This window comes from Adiantum capillus-veneris, chromosome 13, assembly GCF_014529385.1.
Source record: "Adiantum capillus-veneris isolate H3 chromosome 13, ASM1452938v2, whole genome shotgun sequence".
Classification (NCBI taxonomy): Eukaryota; Viridiplantae; Streptophyta; class Polypodiopsida; order Polypodiales; family Pteridaceae; genus Adiantum; species Adiantum capillus-veneris.
This window is the reverse complement of record NC_140943.1, coordinates 86,287,482-86,306,776: the sequence shown is the minus strand read 5'-3', so window position 1 is coordinate 86,306,776 and position 19,295 is coordinate 86,287,482. Positions and strand designations below refer to the sequence as shown.

General features: G+C 43.6%; 2 protein-coding genes across 5 annotated transcripts in view; both read left to right on the top strand.

The window, feature by feature from the left end:
• Positions 1 to 19,295, top strand: part of LOC147444386 (plasma membrane fusion protein) — a 71,787-nt gene that overhangs the window by 22,444 nt on the left and 30,048 nt on the right. Inside the window, exon 1 of one of the 4 annotated variants that reach the window (XM_086527023.1) lies at positions 8,304 to 8,405. The exons of the other annotated variants lie outside the window; for them this stretch is intronic. Coding sequence (XP_086383149.1) covers positions 8,312 to 8,405 — 94 coding nt within the window. The 5' untranslated portion in view covers positions 8,304 to 8,311. Of the gene's footprint in view, positions 1 to 8,303; positions 8,406 to 19,295 lie in introns of those variants that run through there. 4 annotated transcript variants of the gene reach the window in all.
• On the top strand, positions 7,495 to 8,154 carry LOC147444389 (uncharacterized). The gene has a single exon (XM_086527648.1). The coding sequence runs from the start codon at positions 7,495 to 7,497 to the stop codon at positions 8,152 to 8,154; it is 660 nt and encodes a 219-aa protein (XP_086383774.1).

The window sequence follows — 19,295 nt, the reverse complement described above, 5'->3', positions numbered from 1 at the left end:
CGCTATTTGCTAGCTGCTCTTGATGCCATGCGGGAGGGCCTAGAGGTTTTTTGCATTGCCAGTGGTGCACGCATAACTGGCATAAATCCTATGGGTTACTGGTTGGCAGTGATGACATACCTACTTGGGGGGTAGCTGATGGTTTCACATGACTGCGACCGGGTCAGACATGCAGATATCTGGGCTTTCAGGTTGGATTAGATGTTACCTCACAGTAGCAGTTTGCATCCGTACTATAGTCTATTCGCAGGAAGCTATGCCATTGGTCTTCACGTCATCTGTCGTTGGCTGGCAGTGCATTGGTCGCCAACCAGGTCATTCTGGCTACAGTATGGTATACAGCTTCTTGTTGGATGTTACATTCTGGTGTGATAGCTCCGCTCCGCCGCCTAGTGCGGAACTTTTTATGGAGTGGCATAGATGGGACTACTGATACCCGTGCTCGAGTTCGCCGGTCCACGATTATTCACCCAGGTCAGAGGGAGGCCTTGGCATTATTGATCCAGAGTTACAGAGCCGCGCCCTTCTTACTAAGCTTATTGTTTAGGGTCTTTTCCCCGGACAAGAACCTTGGAAGATGCTTCTTCAGGCCGCTCTATGCGTAGTGACTCCACGACTCGGCACTAGAGATGGTCATACTTGGCAGACAGGGTATCATTTTCTTTTTACTGATGCCCCCTTGTCCACCACCTCCCTCTCCCCCTTCATCCGATCACTCCTTTAGATTTGGGTTTCCATGCGACGGGCTATCATACGCTCACCTCCCTCATGTCGTGAGGAGATTGAGCGCCAGCCTCTCATTTGGAATGCTGTAGTTCTTGATTCTTCGGGTGATCCACCCCGTCAGCTTGGAGAGAGGACTCACATTGATTGGGCTGCCTGGGACGCTGGCCCTGCTGCCTCTATGCGGTTGTTTCATGAGACACGGATGCTAGATGCTGATTTTGTGGCAGAACATTATGACATTGGTCGCGGGGTGACAAGCAGACTGCTTGAGATTGATTCCGCCGTTCCTTCACAGTGGGATGCAGTCATGAGAGGCACGGTTCAGATGCCTCCCCATTGTGGCTGGTAAGGCCTCTTTGCTCAGAGCACTCTCTTATTAGTTCGTTTAGACACCATGCTGTTCACAGTTGATACTGACTAGTATGAGGGGATTCATGCTAGATTGACATATGATACCACCTCTTCGCACCCTGTCCTTCCCGGAGCTCGATGGGAGGCCATCAGAGTAGTTGGCTCCCGCGGGAAGCGTCGTTGTGTTGACCCCGGTTTCGCTTCTGCTGATGCTGCACTTTGGAGGCTTTGGGTGTGGGAGATCGTGCCCTATCTCAGCTTTATTGGGACCCAGGAGAGTGGCATTGGCCTCACTCTGACCCCACCTGTGCACCTGCATCCTTCTTTGAGTACACTGTCAGGATTGGACGGTTAGCATTGATGAGACAACAGCCAGAGCAGCCCACTCGTATGCGTTTTTGGTTACATTCAGGCCTCTCTCATGCCTATCTGCAGCAGTTTTGGTCTGCCATCTGGGATTTACATGCGGCTCGTCGTATTCCTTTTTTCATGTGGATGATTGCACATGCGGGACTTCCAGTTGGGACTTGGCTAGCTACTCTGGGTCATGATCCGTTATGTACTCGCTGTCTTTTGCGACTCCTTGAGTCACCTGCACACTGTCTTTGGTCATGCTCAGCTTCCCATGTAGTGTGGCTTGCAGTTTGCTTTCTACTTAGCAGAGCAAGTGTTCAGCATGGATTTCTTACTTGGGGATTTGTCCCATGGTTGATGCCGATGCCCGGCCCCCATCTTTTTTACGAGGGCTCAGACACAGATCCAGCCTTTATGCTTACCTCGACTGGTTATCGGCGAGGGACTTTGGCTATGCTACCATAGATTTTTGGTTTTTTCAGTCATCACTAGTATTACACTATGGAATGTTTGGAGAGCTCATTGTCTCCACATTCTAAGTGCGGCTCCACAGCTCCTTCAGGATACCCTCACTGCTATTTGGCTGGACATCATTCACACCCTGATTTGGCAGTGGGATTCTTCCTCAGGTGCATCTCGAGCAGCCGAGGCTCGCCGATTTGCCTTCCTTCGGCGTTGGGCACGATCCCCACTCTTCTTCACACTTACAGGTGGCCAGATTACATGGCATTATACCCCTCCTCGGTGGTTTCTCCTCCACTCGTCACACCGACCACCATGAGATTGTTTTAGTCGAGTTATCACTATAGTGGCTCTCCTCCTTACATTCAGCTTGTACACCCCATGTGATAGGCTATTTTGGCATACACCGGGGGTTATATTGTACTCAGTAATATACAACCCTGACTTTTTCCAAAAAGAGAGAGAGAGAGAGAGAGAGAGAGAGAGAGAGAGAGAGAGAGAGAGAGAGAGAGAGAGAGAAGTGGCATTGGCCTCACTCTCACCCCACCGGTGCACCTGTATCGAGTACACTGTCAGGATTGGAAGGTTAGCATTGATGAGACAGCAACCAGAGCAACTCACTCGTATGCGTTTCTGGTTACATTCAGGTCTCTCCCATGCTTATCTACAACAGTTTTGGTCAGCCATCTGGGATTTACATGCGTCTCGTCGTATTTCTTTTTTCATGTGGATGATTGCACATGCAGGACTTCCAGTTGGGACTTGGCTAGCTACTATGGGTCATGATCCGCTGTGTACTCGCTGTCCTTTGCGACTACTTGCGTCACTTGCACACTGTCTTTGGTCATGCTCAACTTCTCATGTAGTGTGGCTTGCAGTTTGCTTTTTACTTAGCAGAGCGGGTGTTCAACATGGATTTCTCACTTGGGGATTTGTCCCATGGTTGATGCCGATGCCCGGACTGCATCTTTTCTACGAGGGCTCAAACACAGATCCAGCCCTTATGCTTACCTCGACTGGTTACTGGCGAGGGACTTTGGCTATGCTACCACAGATTGCTTGGCAGGGGGATCCTCAGACACGTGATGAAGTTTTCTCAGTCATCACTAGCATTACACTATGGAATGTTTGGAGAGCTCGTTGTCTTCACATTCTCAGTGCGGCTCCACAGCTCCTCCAGGATACCCTCACTGCCATTTGGCTGGACATCATTCACACATTGAATTGGCAGTGGGATTCTTCCTCAGGTACATCTCGAGCAGCCGAGGCTCGTTGATTTGCCTTCCTTTGGGGTTGGGCCCGATTCCCACTCTTCTTCACACTTACAGGTGGACAGATTACGTGGCATTATGCCCCTCCTCGGTGGTTTCTCCTCCACTCATCACACCGACCACCATGAGATTGTTCTAGTCGAGTTGTCACTATAGTGGCTCTCATTCTTACATTCAGCTTGTACACCCCACGTGATAGGCTATTTTGGCATCCGTTGGGGATTATATTGTACTCAGTAATATACAGCCCTGACTTTTCCAAAAAAAAAAAGAGAGAGAGAGAGAGAGAGAGAGAGAGAGAGAGAGAGAGAGAGAGAGAGAGAGAGAGAGAGAGAGAGAGAGAGAGAGAGAGAGAGAGAGAGAGAGAGAGAGAGAGAGAGAATGTCGGGTCCTAACCACCCTCAAGGGTCTCCTTGCTCTGTTGCTAGAGCAAGTACTGGCTTTATTTACTTGCACTATGCTGTTACAATGATCCTAATGCTGAGATGCTGATGGATACTTGCTAGAGATGCTTGGTATTGCGACGATGTTGAGGGGTTCTTGCTGTGAATACTTGGTTGTTAGTCCCTCGCCGAATCCATCCTGCACACATGACATGACACAAGCCACCCAGCCATAGAGCTATTATAGGTTGCTGACCCCCGATCCTGGGAGCCTGTAGCCAAGCGGGCTAGCCTCTACCGCAAGGGCCGGTGTCCCATACCACCGAGCCCACACCAATACGGATGTGCGGGCAGAGCTGCCAGGGCCAAGAGTCCAAGTGTGGTGATCACACAAGATGTCTCACAAATGAGGCTCAAGTCCTATTTTAGGACTTCATAACCAAAGGGCCATGTTCACACTGGCCGGACATAACTGCAGGCACCCATCTTGATGTCTGAGGACGAAACTTCCCCCCTTATTTTTAATTGCTGTCCTCAACAATATCCTCGGTTATAAAACCGGGGAAACGATTCCTTAGCGATCTAACTGATTCCCAAGTAGCTTGGGACTGAGGACGATGCTTCCACTTGATCAAATATTTGAGGTACGAAGACCTGCGAAACTTGGGGACCCTTTAATCGAGAACCGATTCGGGTTCAAGTGGAATATAACGAGCGGTGTCCTCTAAGTTCGGGACTTGCTCATGAGGAATAAGTAAGTCATCCTGCCCAGCCGTTCTTTCAGACGACTCACGTGGAACACCGGTTGAACAACCATGCCTGGGTGTAGGTCCAACTTATAAGAAACCCCACTTATCTTCTTTGTGATCTGAAACGGACCACAATAACGAGAAGACAATTTCAAGCATTGGCCAGTTTGGATCATTTCGGAATCCTTCGGTACCCTAAGGTACACCCACATGCCCTCCTGGAGCTCACGGGGTTGCCGATGCTGATTGACATAAAAAGAAGCAAGATCTTGTGCTGTCTTTATACTCTCTTTCGGAATCTGAAGCATTTCTTGCATATCGTGTAAGAAATCGGCTAACGATTGCATCTTGATCCCTTTGAATCCAGTGGCAATTGGTGGTTTCGGCTCATAATTGTACATAAGTATGAACGGGCTATAGCCAGTAGCCGAGTGCTTTGTATTGTTATAAGCAAACTCAATCTATGGGAGATAGCGTTCCTAATCAAATTGATGTCGGGAGACATACGCTCGTAGCATGTCTTTCGTAGTGCCCATCAATTTCTAGATGATCTAAGGATGACATGCACAGACGGGTCTCCAATTTTGGAAGACCGTTTGCCAAAACTTGGGTGTGAATATTGGATCACGATCAGTGACAATTTCATTGAGCAAACCATATAGTTTGTATAAGTGTTCCACAAAAAGTTGAGCTAACTCATGGCTCTTTATGGTGGAACGTGTAAGAATAAATCGCGCTATTTTCGTGAGTCAATCGACAACGACCCAAATGGCATTATGTCCATGGTCGGTCGGGGTAATCCAACTACAAGATCCATAGAAATCTTTGTCCATTTGTTGTCCGGAATTTGTAAAGGATGTAATAACCCGACGCGTTTTTGCCGTTTAGCTTTGTTGAGTTGACATTGCGTGCATTCCCGCACATACTTTTCAACAAAAGCTTTCATGTGCAGTCAATAAATATACTGGTCAACCAAGGCCAAAGTACGGTGTATGCCAGGGTCGTGCACTAGGTGCATCATGACACTCAAACCATAGTGACAACCCGAAACGAAAACGGAAAAACCTGAGTTTCGGAGTTTCGACCAAGGTTGAAACGGTTAAGAAACAAGTTTTTTTAATTTATTAAAAAAAACCAATATAATATTTAAAACAAGAAGCCTAGAAAGATAAGTCATTGATCATATTATACATAACTTCACAACTTATATGACAAAAAGTTAGGACCTTCAATCTAGGTCTACCAATTACCACTTTGAACTTTGAAGAAGGTTTGCAAAGTTCAAACTAAGACTCAAGACACATTCAATTCAAAGATAGTTTTCAATGTCATAAAAAGACAGTTGTACATGATACTACTCAATGTCAAAAATTAAGGACCAAGTCATAACTGAAGACTCAAGAGCCATAACATGTCTGTCTCCAAACCCATAAATCACCCCAATACAAAAAGATAGGGTTCACAAACATAAAGATAAGCAATCCATTGAGCCAAGCCCAACATAGCCATCTATTGGAACTATTAATTCTCAAGAATGTGAGTCCTAAAACATTAGGCATCTGCCCTCAACTTTTTTTGGGAAATTTTTTTTTTTTTCACTCAAGAAACTCCGTTTCTTCCGATCCAAAACTCCCAAGAAACTCCGTTCCATTTTTTGGGGCAAGAAATAGCGTTTCGTCACTCGTGTCACTATGACTCGAACAAAATTTGCTTGCGGATATCCTCATCAACGGGCACACACACTTTGCCTTGTTTGAAAAGTAATCCATTATGAATGCAATACTTCTTCGCTATTTTTCTCTCCGTAGCCAGCTCAGAGGCGTTTAGGGTTTAGGATATTTCAAAGAGAGTACTCAACTTGTACTGTTAGGCAAATTTATGAAGATCAAGTGTCCTAGTCTAAGCTTTGGATGCTCTCCCTCCTTGTGTGAGAAAGGTATGGAACCATCCCGTTGTAGCTTTCAAATATGTGAAAACTTAAGGACAAAAAGCTTTCAACTATAGTGACATCGGACGTAATCTTAAAAAGCAAGAAAGGCTAGCAATCTCAAGTATTGATTGCCCTTGTAGTAAAACTACCTTTTCTTCTTACGTAAATGGAGCTTTGGGTCATGTAGTTACTGTCGATTATTCTATTCTTCCTTCGGATTCCTTGAAAGACCTTTTCTCAAGAGGTACTAATATAGGCTCCCTTCCTCGAACGACTCTTGCCTTCTCAAAGCCATAGAGAAAGGAATTTCTAGTTTCGTAGTAAAGTTTGAGGAGTCTTTAGGAGTTCAGGTGTTTTTATCCATTGGAAGTCTATAGTCCTCAAGAAAGCTTCTTTGAAATTAGCATCTTGCTCTAGGAACGTTTCGTCGGGAAGGAATATCTTATCTTCTTCTGATCGTGATACGCTTAGGAAATTTCATCGTGATTTTGTAATCTCTTACGTAGATAAGTGCTCTAATAACTTTGTTGTTACGTGCAAAAAGTTCTATTTAGAATGCTTGTTAGGTGAAGTAAACTCTCAGACTTATAATGATTGTGATCTTTCGAAGCAAGAGGTTATCTTGAAACATCACTTTTGTAAGTCTTTTGGTTTCAAGTGCCAGCCTAAATTTCCTTTTTTATATACCGTTTGGGAGTTCCATAAGCACCCTATAAAGCCTAGATTTATAGCTGCTTCTTGTAACACCTCTTTGATCGAGGTTTCCAAATGGCTTAGTTATTGTTTCAAAGCCATTTTACCTAGCGTAAATGAATTGTGAAAAAATATGCTAAAGGAAGCAGGCGTACCTACCGATTCAAGTTGGATTTTAAATGATTCAGTAGGTGTGATTCCTGTTATAAAGTTTTTGAACTCTTCAAGAAGCCTTAAGGAGAAATCTTCTCCTTCATGTCTCCAAACTTCTGACTTTACAACACTATATACGAAGCTAAATTTGGAGGACCTTAAATTTAGAGTCAAGTCTCTTATTTCAAAAGTTTTTGCGTACAAGCTTGAGAAGGATAGGTACAAGGCATTGCTAGTAGAAAAGTCAACCTTGAACTTTGACTTCTTATGGCTAAAAAGTAAGAATGTAGATGTAGACAAAAGAAGAAAGAGATTCACCAAGATTGTAGATGACATTGACATCATATCTTGGTTAGATTTTCTTTTGGACAATTTATATATAACCGTCGGTGACTCTTTTCAAGCAAACAATTGGTATCCCTATGGGCATCAATTGTGTTGTTTTTCTTGCTAATTTCTATCTTTTTACTTATGAATTTGATTTTATGGAGCGTCTTGTCCTGGCTAACACTTGCCCAATATTTTTGCACAAGTTATGCAATGTAAGACGCTTTGTAGCTGATATTTTTGTTCCTGATGTTCCTTCGTTTCAAGATTTTATGTACTTGAATTTGAGTTTTGTAGGTGGAGGAATTTATCCTAAGGAGTTTTGTGAACTTAACTGTACCGCAAATAGTGATTGTTGTGCCTTTTTAGACCTTAAAATTTTTCAGACTCCCTTGGGATTAGAAGTAGATATCTATGATAAGCGCCTTGAACCAGAATATGCCAATTTTAATATCATCCGTATGCCTCACATTTCTTCTAACATTTCTCTTTTAGCTAAGTACGGTGGCATTTGCTCTCAACTATTTAGATTTTCTCGTCTTTGTTCTAGTAAATCTGCTTTCGTTGTTCAATCGTGCCATCTTATTTCTTTACTCGTTGAAAAAGGATACTCATTCAAAAGAATCATGAAAAACGTTCGTTCATTTCTGCATCGTAGTAAGTTTATTTTTAATGTTTCTTCCTTTGGAATGTTCAAGATAATCAATAGTAAATTCAATAGAAGTGGGGAGCTAAAAAGCCCACTTATTGTTTGACTTAATAACACTTTATGTTGTTGTTTTGATCTCTAGCGCTTCTAGTATTTTTACTATGTCTTGACAAATGCTAGTCTTTATCATGGCTGAGTATGCCCATCATCTCCGGAGGGTGATAGAAAATCAGCTTGTTGGTTTTGTAGAGTACGTTCAAAGCATGAATGACCTCTATACAAACCTGCACCTACTCTTAGGCACTGGCGACGTGAGTAGGGATGTCATAGCTGTTGTCCAAGCTATGCATGATAAAGGTGATAATCTTATTCTTCTTGTTTGGACAAGCAGCGAAGTTGAGGTCACATCTTGTCAAGTTTGGATCTTTGCTCTTTATAGGTTTGTAGTAGTATTCATTTTTCGATTTTGTATTTAGCTTACTTGAGGACTTAAGAATGTGTTCCTTTAGAATTTGTTGTGTGAAGTTTGATTTCTAGGATTAAGTTTTTAAGATGTCTTATCCTTTTTTGCTTAAAGTTGAGTACTTGTTTTAAGCCAAGTAAGTTGTGTCAACTTATTTTACGCATGCCTTTTCTAAAAACATTTTGTTAATAATGTTTTGTTTTATCTAGTTTTCATAGCAAATAAAGTGATTTAGTTAGTTTATCTGTTTGTTTTTGTTTTTTCTTTTGTGTTCTTGCGTCCCTTGCTTTTATAGTTTTATGAGTGCTTTATTCCCTCTTATAATTTGTGACTTCAGACTATTCTGAACTTATGAAGGTATATATTTCAAAGAATGGTGGTCCGTCTATACTTATGAAGGTATATTCTGAACTTATGAAGGTATATATCTCAAAGAATGGTGGTCCGTCTATACCACAAAGCGGGCATCAAAGAGGTAATGGCGCCAAATTTTTAAGGCATGAATGATCGCCAACAATTCCTTCTCCTGTGTGGAGTAACGTGTTTGCACATCTGTAAGCTTGCGACTCTCAAATGCAACAAGCCGCCCATCCTGGTATAGGACAACGCCAATAGCATAATCATTGGCATCCGTTTCCACCAAAAGGGGTTTATTCGGATTCACAATCTACAGTATCGGTGTAGTAGCAACAAGTCGCTTCAATGTTTGTAAACATTGATCGAGCTTATGGGTCCATCGAATGGACGGACTAACACTACGCTTTTTGCTTTGACGCCCTTTAACCAACAAGTAAGGGGCCCAGCAATACGAGCGTAGTCTTTGATAAATTTTCGGGAAAAGCCAGTAAAACCCAAAAAAGATTTACTTTGCGTAATAGTGCGAAGAATGGGCCAATCCAGCATTGCGCGCACCTTTTCGGGGTCAATATGAATGCCATCGATTGAGATGACATGACCCAGATACAACAATTCTGTGCAAAAAAATTCGCACTTGCTTTGCTTCGCATACAACTTTTCTCGCCTCAAAACACGCAAGACGAGACCAAGGTGTTGCAGATGCTCCTTGAGTGTTTTGCTGTAAATTAAGATGTCGTCGAGGAACACAACAACCCACTTTCCCAAATACGGACGAAAGAGATCATTCATCATTTGTTGGAAAGTGGCAAGAGCGTTGGTTAACCGAAAGGGTAAAACCAAAAACTGCTAATGTCCATACCGTGTACGAAACACGGTTTTCAGGACATCGTGCGGATGTATCCATATTTGATGGTACACGGAAGGAAGATCGATCTTTGTGAAAAACGAGGACCTGAGAGTCGATCCATAAGGTCATCCATGCGAGGTAACGGATACTTGTTCTTGAGGGTGACCTTATTGAGACCTTTGTAATCAACGCAGGAGCGCATTCCTCCGTCCTTTTTAGCGAGAAGAACCGGGGCGCCCCATGGAGACTTACTAGGTTCAATAAAACCTTTGGCAAGATAGGCTTGAAGCTGCCTAGCTATCTGGTCTTCCTTTTCAGGTGTATCTGTATCTGATGGTACATGGAACGTAGATCGATCTTTGTGAAATAACGAGCACTCGAGAGTCGATCCATAAGGTCATCCATGCGAGGTAATGAATACTTATTCTTGAGGTGGACCTTATTGAGACCTTTGTAATCGACGTAGAAGTGCATTCCTCTGTCCTTCTGAAGTGCATTTCTTTGTCCTTTTTAGCGAGAAGAATCGGAGCGCCCCACGGAGACTTACTAGGTTCAATAGGCTTGAAGCTGCCTAGCTATCTCGTCTTCCTTTTCGGGCTGAACCTATAAGATTGTTGAGAGACGGGATGGCTTTCGGACAGAAGCTCTATCTTATGATCAAGATTAGGCCCACAAGACGGTGGAAGCCCATATGGTAAATCCGGCGGAAAGACGTCCACAAATTCAGCCAAAAGGGAATTTAAAGAACGCTTAACAATTACATCATGATTATCATAGTTTTTTTCGGACGCGTCCGTTTGGTCAACCGGGCTGCCGTACGTGTACGAGTACGGAAAGCGTACGGAATGTCATTGCGTATGGCCAGCCAGCGCAAGACAAAAAAAAGCCCCAAAATTTTACCGATTCACTTATTTGGCCGTGCGAACAGTTTCGCTTCTCTGTATTATGTCTGCAGCTCTCTATATACTGTATGCCTGCACTGTAGAAACTTAGGGACCGTGAGATTTGACGGCAAGCCCATCCTCTCGAGTCTCAGGTCTCGTCCTCTCTTGCTCACCTTGGTCCTTCATCTTCCCCCGCACCCATAAAGCCTAAACCATCGCGTGGCGTGACGTTTTCTCGCGAGAGCCAAGACATTGCGCAAAATCCAGATGGGCCGAACCAAGCGTCCCAAGTGGCAATATATACAGCAAGTGAAGTGCCTTCCAAAAGGAAAATGGACTTGCAAATGTAATTATTGTGGGCATTCATGGGACGGTGGTCCTTTGCGTATCCGTGCACATATTTTGGGCATTGCTGGTGTAAGAGACTTGGACACTCCATGTCAAGAATCAACCGCGACAGCACCAAATAACCACTTCAAAACAATTCACAGATCACAATAGATTTGCACGGGCCCGGCGTAGTTCCGTGCCTAGAGATATTGGCCCCAAAGACTGGCGTCCTTTTCGGTATTGGCTCTGAGAAGTGAGGCCCTCACCACTAATTTAAAGGTTACAAGGGATGCCCAAAAGCAGAGCCCCAAAAGCTTCAAATCAAAAGCAACTGCTCTCTCTCTCATAGAGAGTCAAAACTTGAAAGCAAAAGCATTCTCTCTCTCTTTCTCATTGCATAGAGAAAAAGCAAGATTCGCGTCGCTCATCATCATCATCATCATTATTATTTTTTAGCCTCCGCGATTTCCGGAAATTAGGGTTTCTTGGCAAAAATTAGGGTTTGCAAGAATTTTAGGATTTCTGGCAAAAATTAGGGTTTCTGCTGTCTGCAACGTCATCACTTTGTGACATACCCCCCTCTTGAAAGCATTGTAATCGTCCGCGATTACGCCTACAAAACCGACAAAAGCCATAAACCCTCTTAGCAGATATCGACTGTTAGTACCTACGTACTAGGAACACACATCTAGCACATGTACAAAATCGACAATCACATCACACGACATCACAAGACATCACTAGACATCACAGGACATCACATGACATTCAACATTCATCGGATCTTAGACCATGATTTATCGGCAATGTAGCTAGCAATCACATCTAGGTCCAATCGGGACCTCATCGATGTCCGATTGACTAACCCCTATTGCAACCATGTCTATTCGAGATCAAGTAGACCAAAATGCTGCAGTCATTTCGTCTATCAGTTCCTGCACTCAAAAGAAGTGAAGAAACAAATCCGTATCATAATCAGGAATTCCATTTCATAAAGTCATCCATCATAATACTGTCAGCTCTCAGTATCCCTGAAGCTCAAAGAGACATCAGTGACTTTAGTATCAAAATCAAGGCATCTGTTGACAAAGGAGTGGAGTGACTCCCCTCTTGTGCATCCATCCCACTGCACCAGATCTTCGGCCAAGCTGAATTTCTGGGTTCCGTTTGGAGTAGACTATCGAGGTAAAGTTTCACAATCCGAGGAGTATCTGCTAGGTCCTCCTCCTCCATCCACTTCGCATCAAATGCAGGAAAGTTCTTGAACTTAACCAAGAACCGCCTTCGGACTTTACCTTTCTTCGTATCATTATGTGCCAAAATCTGTTCAGGAACAAGGATCTCCTCGTTTTCTTCCACTTCGGATTGCTCATTAGGCTCCCCATCATCAGGCACATCACCCTTAACAGGTTTCAAGAGATTCACATGCAATGCATTGTGAATCCTCCAAGTATCTTGCTGTTTCAATCGGAAGGAGACATCATTTATCTTGTCAGTGATATGGAAGGTCCGTAGTATCGCATACTAAGCTTTGGAAAAAGCCTCTCCTTTCCCTTTTTCTTTCGTAGGCGTGCCTTCTCAAAACGTAAGAGCACCCAATCATCCTCCTTCAATTTCAAGTCGCGACGATGGCGATCCGCTGCCTTTTTCTGTCGTTCTTGAGACTCCTGCAAAGTCTCGCGAACTTTGGCAAAAGCCGTATCCAAATCTCGCGAATATTCATCCGATTCCAATATCTAATCTTTCGTGCTCAGGAAGGATGGAACCTTCGCAGCACTTTCAACAATCTCACATGGCGTCTTCCCCGTTGAAGAGTGTATTGTGTTATTGTAGGCAAATTCCACCAAAGGTAAGTTCTTTTCCCATTGAGTCTTCTGATCCGAGATACAAGACTTTAATAAATCTAAAATCATTGAATTGGCAATCTCAAATTGCCCGTCAGTCTGCAAGTGGAATGATGACGAGAACTGCAACTGCGTGCCAATGTTCTCCCAAATTGCCTTCCAAAACAAACTCATAAATCTGGGGTCTCTGTCGGAGACAATCGTCTCAGACGTGCCATGTAATCGGAAAATCATCGTGATCATTCTGTGTTCTCGGGAGATCAAAAATGAAATCCATTTCAATACTTTTCCAGGGGCGGGTGGGTATGGGTAAAGGCTTTAACAATCCCTGTGCCTTATGCCTGTCAAAATTTACCTTTTGGCATACTAAGCAATTGCGCACAAACTCTTCCACATCCTTTTTGAGTCTCGGCCCAAAAGAAGTATCTCTCTACCCCCTTCATGGTGGTAGCAATGCCGCGGTGACCCGTAAAAGGTGGACAGTGGCATTCAGTCATAACCTTTGCCCTCAACGGTTGTGTAACGCACAACATAGTTTTTTTTCATCAAGTAGCCTTCCCGAAGGGAGTATCCAACTACTGTCTCCCCATTCCGTATCCGTGTGAAAATATCTGCAAAATCTGTGTCTGTGGCATACTGATCGACCATATCCTCGAAGCTCCTATGATGTATCGCGGAAATAGCCAGAACCAACGGTTTCCGAGACAAAGTATCTGCCAACACATTCTTCTGTCCCTGCACATGGACAATCTGGAAGTGGAACTATGACAAGATGTTCGCCCACCGCATCTGCTTTTCCGAAAGCTGCTTCTGTGACAAGAAGCATGGCAAACTCTGATGGTCTGTAAAGACAGTAAAATCCGCTCCGAGTAGGTAATGCTGCCACTGAGTAAGAGCATGGATAACCGCCAAAAGCTCTTTCTCATAAATCTGTGCTGTCATCTCCGGCCTAGAGAACAAACGGCTCTCATAAGCTATGACATGGCCTTTCTTGCATCAAGACCGTACCCAGACTACGACCACAAGCATCACAATATACTTCAAATGACTTCTGCAAGTCCGGCAAAGTCAAAATAGGTCCCGTAGTCAATTTCTGTTTCAATGTCCGAAAGGCAGTCACCTTTGTGGGTCCCCACGAAAAAGGTACTCCTTTCTGTGTCAAGGTATACAAAGGGGAAGCAACCTCTGCAAACTTTCATATGAACCGCCTGTAGTACGAACACAGTCCCAAGAAGCTTCTAACTTCATGGACATTTCTCAAATCGGGCCAATCATGGATAGTCTCTATCTTGGCCGGGTCCATTTGCACTCCTGGTGCTGACACAATGTGTCCCAGAAAGTGTATCTCTGGTAGGAAAAATTCACTTTTCTTTGCATTAATCACTAACGTGTGATCTCGTAATGCCTGAAAGACTTGAAGCAGATGATCTCTGTGTTCTGCCTCATTCTTGGAGAAAACAATGATGTCGTCAAAGAAAGTGCCAACAAATAGCCTGTACTCTCAAAAAATCCTGTCCATCATCTGGTTAAATGTCGCAGGAGCATTGGTTAGCCAAAAGGCATCACCAAAAACTCAAATAACCCAAAAGTCGTCCGAAAAGCTGTCTTGTAGACATCTCCTGGTGCTATCTTGATTTGATGATATCCACTCTTCAAGTCAATCTTGCTAAAGCACGAGGATCCTTGTAACCTGTCGAGTATATCATCGATCCTAGGAATCGGAAATCTGTCCTTGATGGTGATTTCGTTGAGAGCGCTATAATCGATACACATTCTCCAAGATCTGTCTTTCTTCAAAACCAACAACACTGGAGAGCAATACGGTGAAGTACTAGGCTGGACAATGTTGAGCGCACGGCGGTGTGTGGAAGTGAAAGAGCACGCGAGGAAGTGCAGTGTGTGTGCAGAGAGGGGTGGCGAAAGCCAGCAGGAGAGGAAGCGCTAGCAGAACGATGAGGGAGAGAGAGAGAGCTCACGTTGTTGGGGAAAACATAATAAGTGAGTTTTGGGTCTTCCCACTTTTATTATAAGTGACCTTTAAAAAATGTGTCAGGTTCATATTGAACCTGGACAAAGTATAAAAATATACAAAAAGGGGTTATTTAGGCCTTTAACCCAACAACCTCCCACTTAAAGCCATAAATGACGCCTTTAAGTTAACCAACTCCCACCAGCTGTATGCAATGCTCATGTTGAGCCTTAGCAAGACTCTTGGTGAGAACATCTGCAGGGTTATCCTGTGTGTGAATCTTAGTCAAGGTGACTAGACCATCCTCCAATACTTGTCGTATGAAGTGGTATCGCACATCAATGTGCTTTGTCCGTGCATGAAACATGGCATTCTTGGCCAAATAGACAGCACTCTGGCTATCACATCCCAAGACAGGAGTACTAGCAGGCATACCAAGCTCTTTGACAAGTCCGCCTAACCATATGGCCTCTTTAGAAGCCTCAGTGGCTGAAATATATTCAGCCTCAGTAGTACTCAATGCCACAATTTTCTGCAGTCGTGAACACCAAGAGACAGCACGACCAGCAATAGCAAACACATAGCCACTAGTGGACTTCCTGGTATCCAAGTCACCTGCCATATCTGCATCACAATAGCCCTGCAACTTCAGGTCACTTTTGCCATAGCATATACACCTAGATTGTGTGCCTGACAAGTATCTCAGAATGCATTTCACAGCTTCCCAATGTGCTTTGCCGGGATTGGACATGTATCTACTAACAACTCCCACCGCATGGGCAATGTCAGGACGAGTGGCAACCATAGCATACATAAGAGAACCACAAGCTGATGCATAAGGGATTCCCTTCATAGCATTCACTGCCACGTCATCCTTTGGGCAATCAGCTTTGCTAAGTTTTGTGTGTGGAGCTAAAGGTACTCCAAGTGACTTAGCTTCAGCCATGTTAAACCTATCAAGTACTTTAGCAATGTACTTTTCTTGAGATAAGAAGAGCAATTTCAGCTTTCTATCTCTCTTGATTCTCATGCCCAAGATGTGCTCAGCATCACCTAAATCCTTCATTGCAAAAGCTGAATTCAGCTGACGTTTAAGAGCATCAATGGTAGACTTATGCTTCCCAACAATCAACATATCATCTACATATAGCACAAGGATTATAGGACTTCCATCATTATCCTTCTTTGTATACAAACAATGGTCTGAATGGCTGCGTTTAAAGCCTTGAGACAGCATAAAAGTATCAAACTTTTTGTACCATTGACGTGATGACTGCCTCAAACCATACAGTGCCCTTCTTAGGTTGCATACAAGTTCCTTTCTATCAGGAACTACAAAACCCTCAGGTTGCTTCATGTAGATATCTTCATCAATGTCACCATGAAGAAAAGCTGTTTTTACATCCATTTGATTCAATTCTAAGTCAAGCACTGCAGCGAGAGCAAAAAGGACACGCAATGTCGTAAGCTTTACAACAGGAGAAAAGATCTCTTGAAAGTCAATCCCCTCTTTCTGTGCATACCCTTTGGCAACTAACCTTGCTTTACTTGGGCTTTCCATCAACACATTTGACCTTGTAAAGCCATTTGTTAGGAAGAGCCTTTCTTCCTTTAGGCAATGGCACAAGATCCCAAGTATTGTTTGCATGCAAAGATTTGATTTCCTCTTGCATCGCAAGCTCCCACTTACTGCTTAACTCACATGATTTTGCCTCTTTATATGTAAGAGGCTCTCCCTCATCTGTCAATATAACATGATGCAAAGAGGGATCAAAGCGCTGTATCAACCTTCTGACACGAGTAGACCTGCGTACCCAATGATCTACATTCTCAGGCACAGGTTCTACATCAGGAGGCAACTCATTTTCAGCATGCTCATGCTGCTGAAAATCATTTTCAACCATGACAGGTGGCTGTCCATCCTCATTTGGAGCATCTAAATCATGTCCTACCTCTTCTGGCTCAAGGTTAACTGGCTGATTATCAATTTCAGCTTGCGCTAATGCATCTTGAGGCTCTTTTTCAACATCAATAGGTGGCAAGAGAGGCTGAAATTTGACCGATTTCTTGTCAATTCCATAAGATGTAGCATTTTCAGCAATTTAGCCTCATTGAACACAACATCTCGGCTGCGTACAACCCTCTTTAACTGAGGCAACCATATCCTGTAGCCCATTTCACCCTCTTCCCCATAACCTAGGAAGAGTCCTTGGATGAACTTGGCATCTAGCTTTGTCCTCAAGTCATTACGAACATGGACAAAAGCCTCGCAGCCAAACACTCTCAAATGATCATAAGAGGCAGGTTTGCCAGACCAAACCTCCTCTGGAATGTCATTTTTCAGCGTACTATTAGGAGAGCGATTGCATACATGAACTGCAGTTTTCAAAGCCTCTCCCCAAAACCCATGAGGGAGATTAGCCGTGGACAACATGCAACGCACTCTCTCACATAAAGTACGGTTATACCTATCAGCCACACCATTAGAAGATGGATTATAAGGGGTTGTCAACTCCCTTTGAATCCCATATTCTTCGCAATAACGCTGAAATTCAGCAGACGTGTACTCCCCCCCATTGTCAGATCTCAGACATTTAAGCTTACTACCCTTTTGCGTGCTCACAAAAGCATGAAACCTCTTAAATGCATTAAATGTCTCACTCTTATTCTTTAACAAATATGCCCAGCCTTTCCTAGTGCAATCATCAATGAATGTAACAAAGTATAATGCACCACCAAAAGACTTAACAGGCATTGAACATACATCGGAGTGAATTAAATCAAGAGCATTAGCTTTGCGCGAGACACGAGAATAATAAGAAGACTTCTTTTGTTTACCATACAAACAGTCATTACAAAAATCTAACTTGGTGCCCTTTACATCAACCCTCTTCAAAGAGGAGAGCACATCAAGTTCTTTCTGGCTCATATGGCCAAGTCTTTTGTGCCACAACTCCAAATGAGAAGCAACTTCGGCCACTGCAAGAAACTTGCCAGGCAAAGCTTTGCCATGTAAATAGTACAATGTACCACTCTTGCATCCCTTGACAATGAGCATTGATCCCTTAAGCAACTTCCATGACAATGAGCATTGATCCCTTAAGCAACTTCCATGAACCCCCATAAAAAATGGTTGTATAACCTTGTGCATCCATCTGGCCAACAGACAATAGACTCTTCTTGATGCTTGGTACATATCTTACATCTTTAAGCATAAACTCTTGGCCATTGTTTAATGCCAAGCGCACAGTGCCCATTCCTTCAATGGTCACAAGCATGGTTATCCCCAAGGTAAACCTTGCCATACTTGCCTGCATGATAAGAAGCAAAACACTCCACAGATGGAGTCACATGAAATGGGCACCCGAGTCTACTATCCAAGACTGTGTACCACTCTTGCATCCCTTGACAATGAGCATTGATCCCTTAAGCAACTTCCATGAACCCCCATAAAAAATGGTTGTATAACCTTGTGCATCCATCTGGCCAACAGACAATAGACTCTTCTTGATGCCTGATACATACCTTACATCTTTAAGCATAAACTCTTGGCCATTGTTTAATGCCAAGCGCACAGTGCCCATTCCTTCAATGGTCACAAGCATGGTTATCCCCAAGGTAAACCTTACCATACTTGCCTGCATGATAAGAAACAAAACACTCCACAGATGGAGTCACATGAAATGGGCACCCGAGTCTACTATCCAAGACTGTGTAAGGCCATCATTTGCACTTAGCAATGCATCAACGACATCTCTACGTGAGATAAGCATGTCTTCTGCATTTGCTACAACAAAATCTGAGGGGCATGAAGCTGCAACCAAGATCTCCTCACTGTCGGATAACTCTGTGATAACCACACTAGAGGATACATTGACAGTCTCCGAATCCTTGGAGGAGGTACTTGCTGATTTTTCCCCTTTCTTATCCTTTGTCTTCTTCTTCTCCTGTGATTCCTTCTTTCTTTCCTGCTCTTTCTTGAAATACCTGCAATCTGGCTTCTTATGGCCTTTTCTGCCACACTGGTAACAAGTCACATCCTTATCCCTAGACTTGCTTTTGCTCCTGTTTTGAGTCTTGGTACCTGTATTTTGCTTCTGATTTCTGCTTCTCACATTGTAAGCAGAATTGCTACCTTCCCCACCACTAGATTTGCGTCTAATTTCCTCATTTAAGATGGAGCCTCGCAGTCCATCATATGTGAGGTTGGGGCTATTACTCAAAGAAACCACAAGCGTTTCCCAAGAATCTGGCAAAGTCATCAACAAAAATATGGCTTTCAACTTGTCATCAAAAGGTTGAAGCCCAGTATCCTGTAGCTGACTCATAACACTGGTGAAAGCACGTAAGTGCTCAGAAGCCGACTTGGCTTCATCAAGCATCATGTTCGCTAGTTTGCGCATCAAATGCTCCTGATTCACAGGGGTGGCATTCTCATCAGTGGCCTTCAACTTATGCCAAATTGCACGTGTAGTGTCCAAGCCCTTTATGTCCACCAGAATGTCATCGGTCACAGCCATTTTGATATAGGCCTTTGCCCTCTTGTTGAGCTT